Source organism: Oncorhynchus keta, chromosome 14 (genome assembly GCF_023373465.1).
Source record: "Oncorhynchus keta strain PuntledgeMale-10-30-2019 chromosome 14, Oket_V2, whole genome shotgun sequence".
Taxonomy (NCBI): domain Eukaryota; kingdom Metazoa; phylum Chordata; class Actinopteri; order Salmoniformes; family Salmonidae; genus Oncorhynchus; species Oncorhynchus keta.
Window position 1 is genome coordinate 10,607,093 of NC_068434.1, and position 13,978 is coordinate 10,621,070.

The following is a 13,978-nucleotide window of genomic DNA, read 5'->3' on the forward strand; positions in this document are numbered from 1 at the left end:
GTACTGTATTGTTCCTGACAGTTAGACTGAGGGCTTCTTTGTACTGGTTCTCCACTGAGACGCCGAGGGTCCGGGGACATCAGGAGAAACGTTAAATAGAACAGATTAGCTGTTCAACGCTGCCAATGTTGTTATGTCACTGCCTTGACTTACTGTGTGTTTGTTCCGTAGGCATGTGTACGTTTGGAGATGCAGTGTGTATTGTACCGTCACAGCCAATTATTTTCCCTCTTACCAATGTTTTTTGTTATTTTTTATTCATTTACAAGGTTGTAAGTCATATGGGGCGGCAAGTAGCCTAGTGGTTTGAGCTTTGGCCCTCAAGTCCCTCGCAACGATTATTTTACTATCTGACTGTATATTTTAGGCCTGTGTTTATTTCAGTGTAAAGTTGCATAAAACCACAGCAACACGGTCAATATTTGCTTGGACTCTACACTTGATTCTGAGTTTTCTAGCATAGGGTCAAACTGGATATCAAATATCAACACAACTGCACATGACTGAGGGAGTCATCTTCTTGGAATTTGGGAGGAAGATGTGTAGCGACAATGTGTAGCGCCACTCGGGAGGCAGGAACAGCAGTATTCTAATCATTAGAATGCCTATGTCATAACTACCATATCTGTATGTTAATTGGTTTGATGGTTCCTTCTGGAATTTGGGAGGAAGCGACAAAGGAAGCTCCGTCCATATTTTAGATGGCTATAACACAGCTGTTGGTCTCTGATTCTGCTTTTTCATGTCCATTCAAGCTGAACTGACGAAGCTTGAAAAGCATGTGAAAGAAGAAAATTAAGAAGGCCTCTTTTTCCCTGCTGTGGCAAAACCTCATTATTCCCTCAAGCCCCTCTGTCTGAAAGGGAGGTGTTCCTTGGAGGAGATTACAATCTCCTCCCTCTTCAGTGAGCCTCCAGCGTGTGAGAGAGTTTTCTGCACCTCCTCCCTCCATTCGCTCACTGGCCCTTTCATTCCCTCTCTCCCTCATTCCCTCTCTCCCTCCTCTCCAGCACTGGTTGTACCATCTCCGACTTAAAGAGCTACTCTTCTCTGTTGTTTATTGACTGAGATTTTCCCCAAATAACCCTGCAAAGGCCAAGAAATTACTCCCTAAAGGAAGGTATCCCAAAGTTTAAAGGTACAGTAGCAACTCTCTTCACACTTTTTAAAATGTGTTTATGTGACTGAACCACTGGCTGTGTGCTACTGTTTACTCATACCTCACTATTGGTTAGTCACTATGTGGCAGTTCACTATTGGTTGCTTTCTATTGGTTACTCACTATCTGGCAGTTCACTATTGGTTGCTTTCTATTGATTACTCACTATCTGGCAGCTCAGACTGAACAAAAACATTCTGTGATTCCACATGTGGCATTACTAAGGCAGTGGAGTTTTGCTTCCTTCAGTTCTATGTTGTTTCATTGTAGCCCAAGCAATGTAGCCAACCTGGACTCAGGGGTAGACGTAACATAGTAAAAGTAAATCAAGAAAACTCCAATTTGCATGATATGTTACGTTTACTATGGTATGTCTTCATTTTTGAATGTCCATCATCCATTGCTAATATCATGTTGTGAATTACAATTTGTACAATATGTTACGAATTTGTAAAACGTATGAAATGCCACGAATTTCAAATCGTTGTGACTAATGTTAGCTGGGTAGCTAACGTTAGCTAGGCTCGGGCTAAGGTTAGGGTTCGAAACATGCAACCTTTGCATTGCTAGACGTTCGTTATATGTAACCGTCTGTCTTATGTAACCATACCAAAGATAACATATTATGCTAATTTCAGCATCTCGGATTTAAATTTACTCTGTTACGTCTAGTCTATGAGACCAGGCTGGCTCTTACACTACAACAGCTACTGCATAAAGAACTTGTCTGTATTCCTTATCCTTCAGATATATTCATCTTTATTTTATATATTTTGTATACGTACATACAGTATATATCACAGATGTTCACCTAAAACTGAAATCTAAAAGTCAATTATTGGCAATCAGATCGATGGCAATAGATAGATGACTTTCTTTAGGCTATATGACTTACTTTCTGTGAAAATATTATCCAATCCATGTCATTTGATGTTGTTTTGGGAAAGTTCCCTTTTCTTTCTGTTCATTCCCACTTGCCCCTTGAGAGTTTAACTTGTGATTATCATTGGAACGTGTAGGTCTACACACTGTACAGTTTGGGGGTTTTAGTTGTGATTATCATTGGAACGTGTAGGTCTACACACTGTACAGTTTGGGGGTTTTAGTTGTGATTATCATTGGAACGTGTAGGTCTACACACTGTACAGTTTGGGGGTTTTAGTTGTCTGATACTTAATAGGGATTTTTCAATGGATCATTATGGTACATTTTTACTGGTGGGCTTTGCACCAGGTTTTGGTCCAGAGATTGTGGTTGGTAAGTGTGATGATTTGGGGTGGCAGTAACTGAAAGTTGCTGGTTTGAATACCTGAGCTGACAAGATGAAAAATCTGTGGATGTGCCTTGAGCAAAGCACTTAACCCTAATTTGCTCCAGGGGTGGCTGACCCAGTAAAACAATGCATTTCACTGCACCTATCTGGTGTATTTGACAATAAAACATGAATTAAACAAATACATATTATAGCCCTCTTATTCTCTTACATTTTCCACCCTCCTTCCCTCCCCAGATTGTCTCATCTCAGCTCTAAGACCAGTGTGGGGAGCCGGACACAGAATCAGGATCTATAGGTCCTCACAGGTGTTGGGAATATAGTGGTACCAGCAACAGCACTACCGGCAACTATGACCAAGAGCAACGGGGAGAACCCGCAGGCCCGAAGCCGAGTCAGACAGATCCGCGATGGCCTCCAGTCCCGTTCCCTGAAGGCTGTGCAGAGGGTGGAGAGTGTCACTAAGGATGACGTCAAGGGTTTCTTCCGCAGAAACGCCTTTGTGATCTTCACTGTCGCTGCGGTCATCATCGGCAAGTGTTGTGTCTTTAAGCCTTTTAGTTTGAGAAATGAGAAAGGGCCAGGAAGAACAGAGTTTGTATTAATTTCTTCATATTCCTCATCCTATCTCTCTCTCTCTCTCTCTCTCTCTCTCTCTCTCTCTCTCTCTCTCTCTCTCTCTCTCTCTCTCTCTCTCTCTCTCTCTCTCTCTCTCTCTCTCTCTCTCTCTCTCTCTCTCTCTCTCTCTCTCTCTCTCTCTCTCTCTCTCTCTCTCTCTCTCACACACACACACACACACACACACACACACACACACACACACAAACAAACAAACACATTATTATATTTCGTTTAACAAAATTTGAAAATGCATTGTGTTGAAGGTTGGTTCTCCACTTAGAATCAGTGTTTTCATATTCTCCTTCTCACATCATACAAAATGGGAGAATTTGGTCACGATTGATCATCTGCTGTGACATCGGTGCATCTGATAGCAGTGTAACTTCCCCCACCATGCCTTCATGCTCCCAGGGAAGAATAATGGTCAGATGAAGTGAGTGGAGGAACCCTTCACTAACCTCTAACCTCTAACTATTAACCCCTTAGCCTATCCCAGCAGGACCATAGCTGGGAAAAGCTCTGTGATAGAATTCCACACACAGCGCCCAGAGAAAGGGTCAATTGAAGTCCCTACTCCTCCTTTCCTGAACCCTAACCCTGCCACCTGGAGTCATGTTGAAATTCAGGATCACACTAATAGAGTGGTCCAAATCACACCCTATACCTTATATTGTGCACTACGACCGTAGGCTCTGGTCAAAAGTAGTGCACTATATAGGTGAAATAGGGTGTCATTTGGGACACATCCTCAACTTGTGTTAGGAGTTTTCGTACAAACGGAAGCCTTTTTTCAATCACATATACACTGAGTGGACAAAACATGTTCTTTCCATGATATAGACTGACCAGGTGAATCCAAGTGAAAGCTATGATCCCTTATTGATGTTAAATCCACTTTAATCAGTGTAAATGAAGAGGAGGAGACAGGTTAAAGAATCATTGTTAAGCCTTGAGACATTTGAGACATGGATTGTGTATGTGTGCCATTCAGAGGGTGAATGGGCAAGACTAAACATATAAGTGCCTTTGAACAGGGTGTGGTAGTAGGTGTTCCTAATGTTTTGTCCACTCAGTGTAGATCTCTTTAACGAGATATACATCTGTGGGATTATTGTGGATGGATAATTGCATGCATCTGTTCCAGTCAGACTATTATATAGATGAGGTTGTTTATTTTATTTGACAGGTATAGGGCTGGGATTTGCACTGCGGCCGTACAAGATGACCTACCGCGAGGTGAAGTATTTCTCATTTCCTGGAGAGCTGCTGATGAGGATGCTGCAGATGCTGGTGCTTCCCTTGCTGGTGTCCAGTCTCATCACAGGTTAGACGAGGAACCGCCTATTGCACCACACCACACTGGAGTTGGGTGAAGTTGCCCCTAGACGCTGATCTTGGGTCAGTTTAGGGGAAGAGGAAGCTGATCCTAGATCTGTACTTCATCCAGGAGCGTGCCCACTGCTCATACCATGGCTTTAACTCTACCAACATCGTCTATACTGTTGCGATACTACTGCTGAGAAAACATGAATGGTTTAGCTGGACAAGCAGCTATAATAAATTAACTGCTACTACTGCCCTAAAAACACAGATGAAAAGTTTCCTCATCAATCTACACATAATACCTCATAATGACATCACAAAACCCCATAATGACATCACAAAACCCCATAACGACAAAGCAAAAACATTGTATAAATTGTGCTCATTTATTCAAAATAAAAAACGTATATCACATTTCAATTTTCAGACCTTTTACTCGGTACTTTGGCAGTTATTATAGCCTCAAGTCTTCTTGGGCATGACGTTACAAGCTTAGCACACGTGTATTTGGGGAGTTTCTCCCATTCTTCTCTGCATATCTCCTCAAGATCTGTCAGGTTGGACAGGGAGCGTCGCTGCACAGCTATTTTCAGGTCTCTCCTGAGATGTTCGTTCTGGTTCAAGTCCGGGATCTGTCTGGGCAACTCAAGGACATTCAGAGACTAGTCCTGAAGCCAGTCCTTTGTTGTCTTGGCTGTGTGCTTAGAGTAGAAGATTAACCTTCGCCCCAGTCTCAGGTCCTGAATGCTCCGGAGCAGGTTTTCATCAAGGATCTCCCTGTACTTTGTTCAGTTCTCCCTGTACTTTGTTCAGTTCTCCCTGTACTTTGTTCAGTTCTCCCTGTACTTTGTTCAGTTCTCCCTGTACTTTGTTCAGTTCTCCCTGTACTTTGTTCAGTTCTCCCTGTACTTTGTTCAGTTCTCCCTGTACTTTGTTCAGTTCTCCCTGTACTTTGTTCAGTTCTCCCTGTACTTTGTTCAGTTCTCCCTGTACTTTGTTCAGTTCTCCCTGTACTTTGTCCTGCTTCACCGTAGGGATGGTGCCATGTTTCCTGCAGATGTGATGCTTGGCATTGAGACCAAGGACTTCAATCTTGGTTTCATCAGACAAGATAATCTTGTTTCCTATGGTCTAAGCATCCTTTAGGTGCCTTTTGGCAAACTCCAAGCGGGCTGTCATGTTCCTTTTACTGAAGAGTGGCTTCCGCCTGACCACTCTACCATAAAGGCCTGATTGGTGGAATGCTGCATAGATGGTTGTCCTTCTAAGGTTCTCCCATCTCCACAGAGGAACTCTGGAGCTCTGTCTGAGTGACCATTGAGTTCTTGGTCACCTCTCTGACCAAGGCCCTTCTCCCCGATTGCTCAGTTTGGCCAGGCGGCCAGCTCTAGTAATAGTCTTGGTAGTTCAAAAATTCTTCCATTTAAGAATGATGGAGGCCACTGTGTTCGTGGGGACCTTTAATGCTGAAGAAATGTTTTGGTACCCTTCCCCAGATCTGTGCCTCGGCACAATCCTGTCTCTGAGCTCTACGGACAATGCCTTCGACCTTATGACTTGGTCTTTGCTCTGACATGCACTGTCAACTGTGGGACCTTATATAGACAGGTGTGTGCATTTCCATATAATGTTCAATCAATTGAATTTACCACAGGTGGAGTTCAGTCAAGTTGTAGAAACACCTCAAGGATGATCAATGGGAACGGGGTGCACCTGAGCTCAATTTCGAGTCTCATAGCAAAGGGTCTGAATGCTTACTGTTTTTTATTTTTAATACATTTGCACAAAGTTCTAAAAACCTGTTTCCGCCATGTCCTTATGGGGTATTGTGATGTCATTATGGGGTTTTGTGATGTCATTATGGGGTATTGTGATGTCATTATGGGGTTTGTGATGTCATTACGGGGTATTGTGTGTAGAATGATGAGGATTTTTTTTTATTCAATCCATTTTAGAATAAGGCTGTAATGTAACAAAACGTGGAAAAGGGGAAGGGGTCTGAATACTTTCTGAATGCACTGTAGCCTTTAGATGAGACCACTTTTCCAACTCTTGACTAATACAATATTACACTGAACAAAAATATATATGCATCATGTAAATTGTTTTCCCATGTTTCAGGAGCTGAAATCCAAAAATCGCAGAAATGTTCCATAGGCACAAAAAGCTTATTTCTCTCATTTTGTGCACAACTTATTTACATCCCTGTTAGTGAACATTTCTCCTTTGTTAAGATAATCGATCCACCTGATAGATGTGGCATATCAAGAAGCTGATTAAACGGCATGATCATTACACAGGTGCACCTTGTGCTGGGGTCAATTAAGGGCCACTCTAAAATGTGCAGTTTTGTCAATGCCACATACTGTATGTGTCAAGATATGAGGGAGTGTGCAATTGGCATGCTGACTGCAGGAATGTCCACCAGAGCTGATGCCAGAGAATTGAATGTTCATTTCTCTACCATAAGCTGCCTACAATGTCGTTATAGAGAATTTGGCAGCATGTCCAACCGGCCTCACGCCAGCCGTGGGCCTCCACATCCGGCTTCTTCACCTGCGGAATCGTCATTGGGTGGGTGCTGAGGAGTATTTCTGTCTGTAGTAAAGCCCTTTTGTCCAGAAAAACATATTCTGATTGGCTAGTTCTGGCTCCCCAGTGGGTAAGCCTATTCCCTCCAAGGACCACTCTTGGCTGCACCCCTGCCCAGTCATGTGAAATCTATAGATTAGGATTTTCCTCATATGAATTTTATCTCTGTAAAATCTTTGAAATTGTTGCGTTTATATTTGTGTTCAGTATATATTGATAGATATTGCTATGTGATTTAGGTGAACACTTTGTTTGTTGATTCTTGACTTTACCATGTACCTCTGAGGTCACGTCCTAATGACACCCTATTCCCTATATCGTGAACTTATTTTCTTCAGGCCAAGTACACTATTTAGGGGAATAAGGTGATATTTAGGACCTAACCTGAGAGCAAACACTATTCCATGTTTACCAGTGCATGTTGTTTTGGGGTCCAGATGTGCTTCTAAATGACCGTAGGTCATGTTCCAAAGACAGATATTTGTATTTATTTGTCCCAATTCTTAGCCAATGTACAAAGTCAAACCAAAACATCAGTGATTCCGGACGGGCTCGTACCTGGTCGTGTCTGCTTGTTTGTATTTGACAGGAAGTGGGCGTTATGCATGTGGCTTCTGAGTGGTTGCTCACAGTGAGTGAGACAGAGGGCTGGCCCAGTTCCCTTGAAGTCTTCTTGGCCTATAATAACACGCTTTGTACCGTGCAGCTCTTCATTAACATATCCTCTGAACTAATGTCACATGATACATGATAGTAAACAAAGCTCTGTGTTTTCAGACCAAAGCTCTTCAAGAAATCCCTGTAGTATGTACAGTGGTGTAAAGTACTTAAAAACCTTTTAAGGATCAGACTGTTTTTTTCAATTATTGCCTAAAATGACATACCCAAGTCTAACTGCCTGTAGCTCAGGCCCTGAAGCAAGGATATGCATATTCTTGGTACCATTTGAAAGGAAACACTTTGAAGGTTGTGGAAATGTGAAAGGAACGTAGGAGAATCATACAATTATACAAAGAAAAAACAACCTTACTTTTGTAATTTTTTGTACCATCATCTTTGAAATGCAAGAGAAAGGCCATCATGTATTACTCCAGCCCAGGTGCAATTTAGATTTTGGCCACTAGACGGCAGCAGTGTATGTGAAGTTTTAGACTGATCCAATGAACCATTGTATTTCTGTTAAACATTTTTTATTAAGTCTGCCCAAATGTGCCTAATTGGTTTATTGATACATTTTCAAGTTCATAACTGTGCACTCTCCTCAAACAATATCATGGTACTATTTCACTGTAATAGCTACTGTAAATTGGACAGTTCAGTTAGATTAACAAGAATGTAAGCTTTCTGCCCATATCAGATATGTCTATGTCCTGGGAAATGTTCTTGTTACTTACAACGTCATGCTAATCACATTAGCCTACGTTAGCTCAACCGTCCTGTGGTAGTGTCACCGATGCCGTAGAGGTTAAGTAAAACATACTATAAAGTACCACTTTTACTTCACTACATTCCTGAAGAAAATAATGTAATTTCTACTCCATACATTTCCCCTGACACCCAAAAGTACTCGTTACATTTTGAAAATTGCCTAATTCACGCACTTATCAAGAGAACATCCCTGGTCATCCCTACTGCCCCTGATCTGGTGGACTAACAAAACACATGCTTCATTTGAAAATGTACTTACTATGAAGATGATATGTGGCTGTCCCACCTAGCTATCTTAAAATGCATTATCTGTCAGTCACTCTGGATAAGAGCATATGCTAAATGAATAAAATGTCAAATAGAATAATACTGTGAAGTGAAAATGATGATAATTCCCTTTTCGTGTAAGAGCTGTTTGAAAAGACTGGTGAGATGGACTTTTGGCCTTCCTGGTGACATCACCAAGCAGTCAATTCGTTTATAGACCAATAAGAAAGAGAGTTTGAAACCACTCAGCCAATAACAACTAGTTTTTAGTTTTCCCCTCCCCAATCAGACCACGCCTAGTCAGTCCTTGCTAAAAGCTATTTTTGTTTATTTTTGAACATTAGAATTGAAAGCAATCACGCTAAGGTACTTAATTGTTACCCAGAAATGATTTGATATTGAGATAAAAACAGCTGCATTGGATCTTTAATCAATGCATTTGTAGGTACATCTGCACAGTATGTTTGTTAGCTAGCCAGCCAGACTGTCATTTAATAGGATCTGTGTTCAGACTGAGCTCTGGGAAGTTGTGGTATCGAGCACAAACCTTCAGATCTGTTTTGGGGGAGTAAAGATAGGTGATTGAGTGTTGAGTTACAGATGAACAGATGGAATGGAGAGAGAGTAATGAAGGGGAAGAGTGAACTGAACAGGGGTTGTTGTGAGACTCGGTGGTGCTGCTCCTGTGTGGTCGCCGGTCTCTTCACCCAACAGGAGCTTCCGACTCGGGTCGAGTAGGGTCAAGGGTCGAGTAGGGTCAAGGGTCACGGTGGCCATGCAGAGACAGCCTGGAGAGACAAAGCAGCCTTTCTCTCACCTCATGAAAAGAGACTCTTCCAGTAAGATATGTTGCGCCTATGTTTCCCCAAAAAAGCATTTCACACTTTAAAAACGTGAGGGGGATGTCTTTTTTCCCCATTTTTACTGGTTGCAATTTAATCTATAATTCAGAATTTGACAATGGAGGAAAAATCCATTGAAAGTGAAAGGAAATGTTTGGGTCTCTTTGATACTGTGAACTTTGTGTAGACTAAAGTAAACCCCCCCAAAACAGTGAAGAAGAGAATAACTTTATTAAGGAGCATATTGGGCAATTATTTTCTGGAAATATATAATCTTATCATTATTACATATTACATCTGTGAAAGTGTTTCCTCATCTAGCATGCTGTGTTAAACAGCTGTGGGAAACATTACGTTGGTCATTGGCTCATAAAACCACCGCAGGGTTTGATTTACACTATGAAATGGGAAACTCTTGTTGCCTGACTACATTGGAGTCTATGGTTAGAGAATGACATCGATGTTAACACTGGGTGGCTGCCACATTGAGACTTGAAATAAACACTTTGATTCAGACTACGACATATATAGAATTTAGGGGAACATTTTGGGATCCCATCAAATGCAAACATGGACGTGATAAAATGGATGGATATTGTTGAGCTTGGCGAATATGACTTCTGATGCTACAAAATATGTTACGTACAACTTCGGAATTGCAAAATTGTAAGAAGAGTGAAACATTTAAATATATTGTGCCATACAACAGTTAATGGGGTTGACACTTTTATACTGAACAAAAACATAATGTAAAGTGTTGATCCCATTTTTCACGAGCTGAAATATTCTCAGAAATGTTCCATATGCACAAAAAGCTTATTTCTCTCATATTTTGTGGACAATTTTTTTTCTTTTTTTTCTTTTTTTACATCCTTGTTAGTGAGCAGTTCTCCTAATATAATCCATCCACCAGACAGGTGTGGTTAATAAAGAAGCTGATTAAAACAGCTTCTCCACCTTGTGCTGGGGGACAATAAGGCCACTCTAAAAATGTGCAGTTTTGTCACACAACACAATGCCAGAAATGTGTCAAGTTTTGAGAGAGTGTGCAATTGGCATGCAGACTGCAGGAATGTCCACCAGAGTTGTTGCCAGAGAATGTAATGTTAATTTTCCTACAATAAGCCGCCTCCAATGTTGTTTTAGAGAATTTGGCAGTATGTCCAACCGGCCTTACAACCGCAGACCACATGTAACCATGCCAGCCGTGGACCTCCACATCCGGCTTCTTCACCTGCGGGATCGTCTGAGACCAGCCACCCGGACAGCTGATGAAACTGTGGGATTGCACAACCAAAACATTTCTGCACAAACTGTCAGAAACCGTCTCAGGGAAGCTCATCTGCGTGCTCGTCGTCCACACCAGGGTCTTGACCTGACTGCAGTTTGGCGTCGTAACCGACTTCAGTGGGCAAATGCTCACCTTCGATTGCCACTGGCACACTGGAGTTGTGTGCTCTTCACGGTTGAATCCTGGTTTCAACTGTACCGGACAGATAGCAGACAGCATGTATGGTGTCAGGTGGAGAGCGGTTTACTGACGTCAATGTTGTGAACAGAGCGCCTCATGGTGGCAGTGGGGTTATGTTATGAGCAGGCATAAGCTATGGAACGAACATAATTGCTTTTTATCAATGGAAATTTGAATGCACAGAGATACCATGACGAGATCCTGAGGCCCATTGTCAGGCCATTTATCCACCGCCATCACCTCATGTTTCAGCATGATAATGAATGGCCCCATGTCGCAAGGACCTGTACACAATTCCTGGAAGCTGAAAATGGCCCAATTCTTCCATGGTCTGTATACTCACCAGACATGTCACCCTTTGAGCATGTTTGGAAAACCTCGATCGACATGTACAACAGCGTTTTCCATTTCCTGCCAATATCCATGTTGTTTAGTGTACACCCCAATATGTGTAGTTTACCCCAATATGTGTAGTTTACCCCAATATGTGTAGTTTACCCCAATATGTGTAGTTTACCCCAATATGTTACTGATAAATTGTACCATAATATCTAGATCATTTCTGACATTGCCTGTCCTTCAAATTATGTTGGCTGTTAGATGGGAGAGGGAGAGAGACGGAGGTAGAGAGAGAGAGAGATGGAGGTAGAGAGAGAGAGAGAGAGAGAGAGAGAGAGAGAGAGACGGAGGTAGAGAGAGAGAGACGGAGGTAGAGAGAGAGAGAGAGGAGAGAGATGGAGGTAGAGAGAGAGAGAGAGAGAGAGAGAGAGAGAGAGAGACGGAGGTAGAGAGAGAGAGAGAGAGAGAGAGAGAGAGAGGTAGAGAGAGAGAGAGACGGAGGAGAGAGAGAGAGAGAGAGAGAGAGAGAGAGAGAGACGGAGGAGAGAAAGAGATGGAGGTAGAGAGAGAGAGAGGTAGAGAGAGAGAGAGAGAGAGAGAGAGAGAGAGAGAGAGAGACAGAGGGAGGTAGAGAGAGAGAGAGATGGAGGTAGAGAGAGAGAGAGAGAGAGAGAGAGAGAGAGAGAGAGAGACGGAGGTAGAGAGAGAGAGACGGAGGTAGGAGAGAGAGAGAGAGAGAGAGAGAGAGAGAGAGAGAGAGAGAGAGAGAGAGAGAGAGAGAGAGAGAGAGAGACGGAGGTAGAGTGAGAGAGAGACGGAGGTAGAGAGAGAAAGAGACAGCGGTAGAAGAATTCACAAACACCAAATTGAGACTGCATGCAGAATTCTGCAAAAAATATCCTCAGTGTACAACGTAAAACACCAAATAATGCATGCAGAGCCGAATTAGACCGATACCCGCTAATTATCAAAATCCAGAACAGAGCCATTAAATTATACAATCACCTAAAAGGAAGCAATTCCAAAACCTTCCATAATAATAAAGCCATCACCTACAGAAAGATGAACCTGGAGAAGAGTCCCCTTAGCAAGCTGGTCCTGGGGCTCTGTTCACAAACTCAAACAGACCCCACAGTGCCCCAGGACAGCAACACAATTAGACACAACCAAATTATGAGAAAACTAAAAGATAATTACTTGACACATGGAAAGAATTAACAAAAAAACTGAGCAAACTAGAATGCTATTTGGCCCCAAACAGTCGCAGAATACCTGACTACTGTGACTGACCCAAACTTAAGGAAAGCTTTGACTATGTACAGACTCAGTGAACATTGCGATTGAGAAAGTAGGCAGACCTGGCACTCAAGAGAAGACAGGCTATGTGCACACTGCCCACAAAACGGGGTGAAAACTGAGCTGCACTTCCTAACCTCCTGCCAAATGTATGACCATATTAGAGACATATTATCCTCAGATTACACAGATCCACGAAGAATTCAAAAACAAATCCAATTTTGACAAACTCCAATATCTATTGGGTGAAATACCACAGTGTGCCATCACAGCTGCAAGATTTGTGACCTTTTGCCACCAGAAAAGAGCAACCAGGGAAGAACAAACACCTTTGTAAATTCAACCCATATTTATGTTTATTTATTTTCCCTTTTGTACTTTAACCATTTGCACATCAACAGATGTGACTCAACAGCCATGATTTCTCAAATGATTGCCTCACCTGGTTCACCAACTACTTCTGTGACAGAGTTCAGTGTGTCAAATCTGAGGGCATGTTGTCCGGGCCTCTGGCAGTCTCTATGGGGGTGCCACAGGGTTCAATTCTTGGGCCGACTCTCTTCTCTGTATATATCAATGATGTCGCTCTTGCTGCTGGTGAGTCTCTGATCCACCTCTACACAGACGACACAATTCTGTATACCTCTGGCCCTTCTTTGGACACTGTGTTAACAACCCTCCAGACAAGCTTCAATGCCATTACAACTCTCCTTCCGTGGCCTCCAACTGCTCTTAAATACAAGTAAAACTAAATGCATGCTCTTCAACCGATCGCTGCCTGCACCTGCCCGCCAGTCCAGCATCACTACTCTGGACAGTTCTGACTTAGAATATGTGGACAACTACAAATACTTAGGTGTCTGGTTAGACTGTAAACTCTCCTTCCAGACTCACATAAAACATCTCCAATCCAAAGTTAAATCTAGAATTAGCTTCCTATTTCGCAACAAAGCATCCTTCACTCATGCTGCCAAACATACCCTCGTAAAACTGACCATCCTACCGATCCTTGACTTCAGCGATGTCATTTACAAAATAGCCTCCAACACCCTACTCAACAAATTGGATGCAGTCTATCACAGTGCCATCCATTTTGTCACCAAAGCCCCATATACTACCCACCACTGCGACCTGTACGCTCTCGTTGGCTGGCCCTTGCTTCATACTCGTCGCCAAACCCACTGGCTCCAGGTCATCCTCAGGTCTCTGCTAGGTAAAGCCCCGCCTTATCTCTGCTTGCTGGTCACCATAGCACCCACTTGTAGCACGCACTCCAGCAGGTATATCTCTCTGGTCACCCCCAAAGCCAATTCCTCCTTTGGCCGCCTCTCCTTCCAGTTTTCTGCTGCCAATGACTGGAACGAACT

General features: G+C 42.6%; 1 protein-coding gene across 2 annotated transcripts in view; it reads left to right on the forward strand.

Annotated features, from left to right (window-relative positions):
- The first annotated feature begins 954 nt into the window (after positions 1-954).
- Positions 955-13,978, forward strand: part of LOC118392850 (excitatory amino acid transporter 1-like) — a 33,922-nt gene continuing 20,898 nt past the window's right edge. For both annotated transcript variants that reach the window (XR_008063687.1, XM_052461067.1), the window contains exons 1-3: positions 955-1,138; positions 2,670-2,965; positions 4,240-4,377. Coding sequence is in view for 1 of the 2 variants with exons in the window: in XM_052461067.1 (XP_052317027.1) it covers positions 2,785-2,965; positions 4,240-4,377 (319 nt within the window). In the remaining variant the exon portion in view is untranslated. The remainder of the gene's footprint in view (positions 1,139-2,669; positions 2,966-4,239; positions 4,378-13,978) is intronic.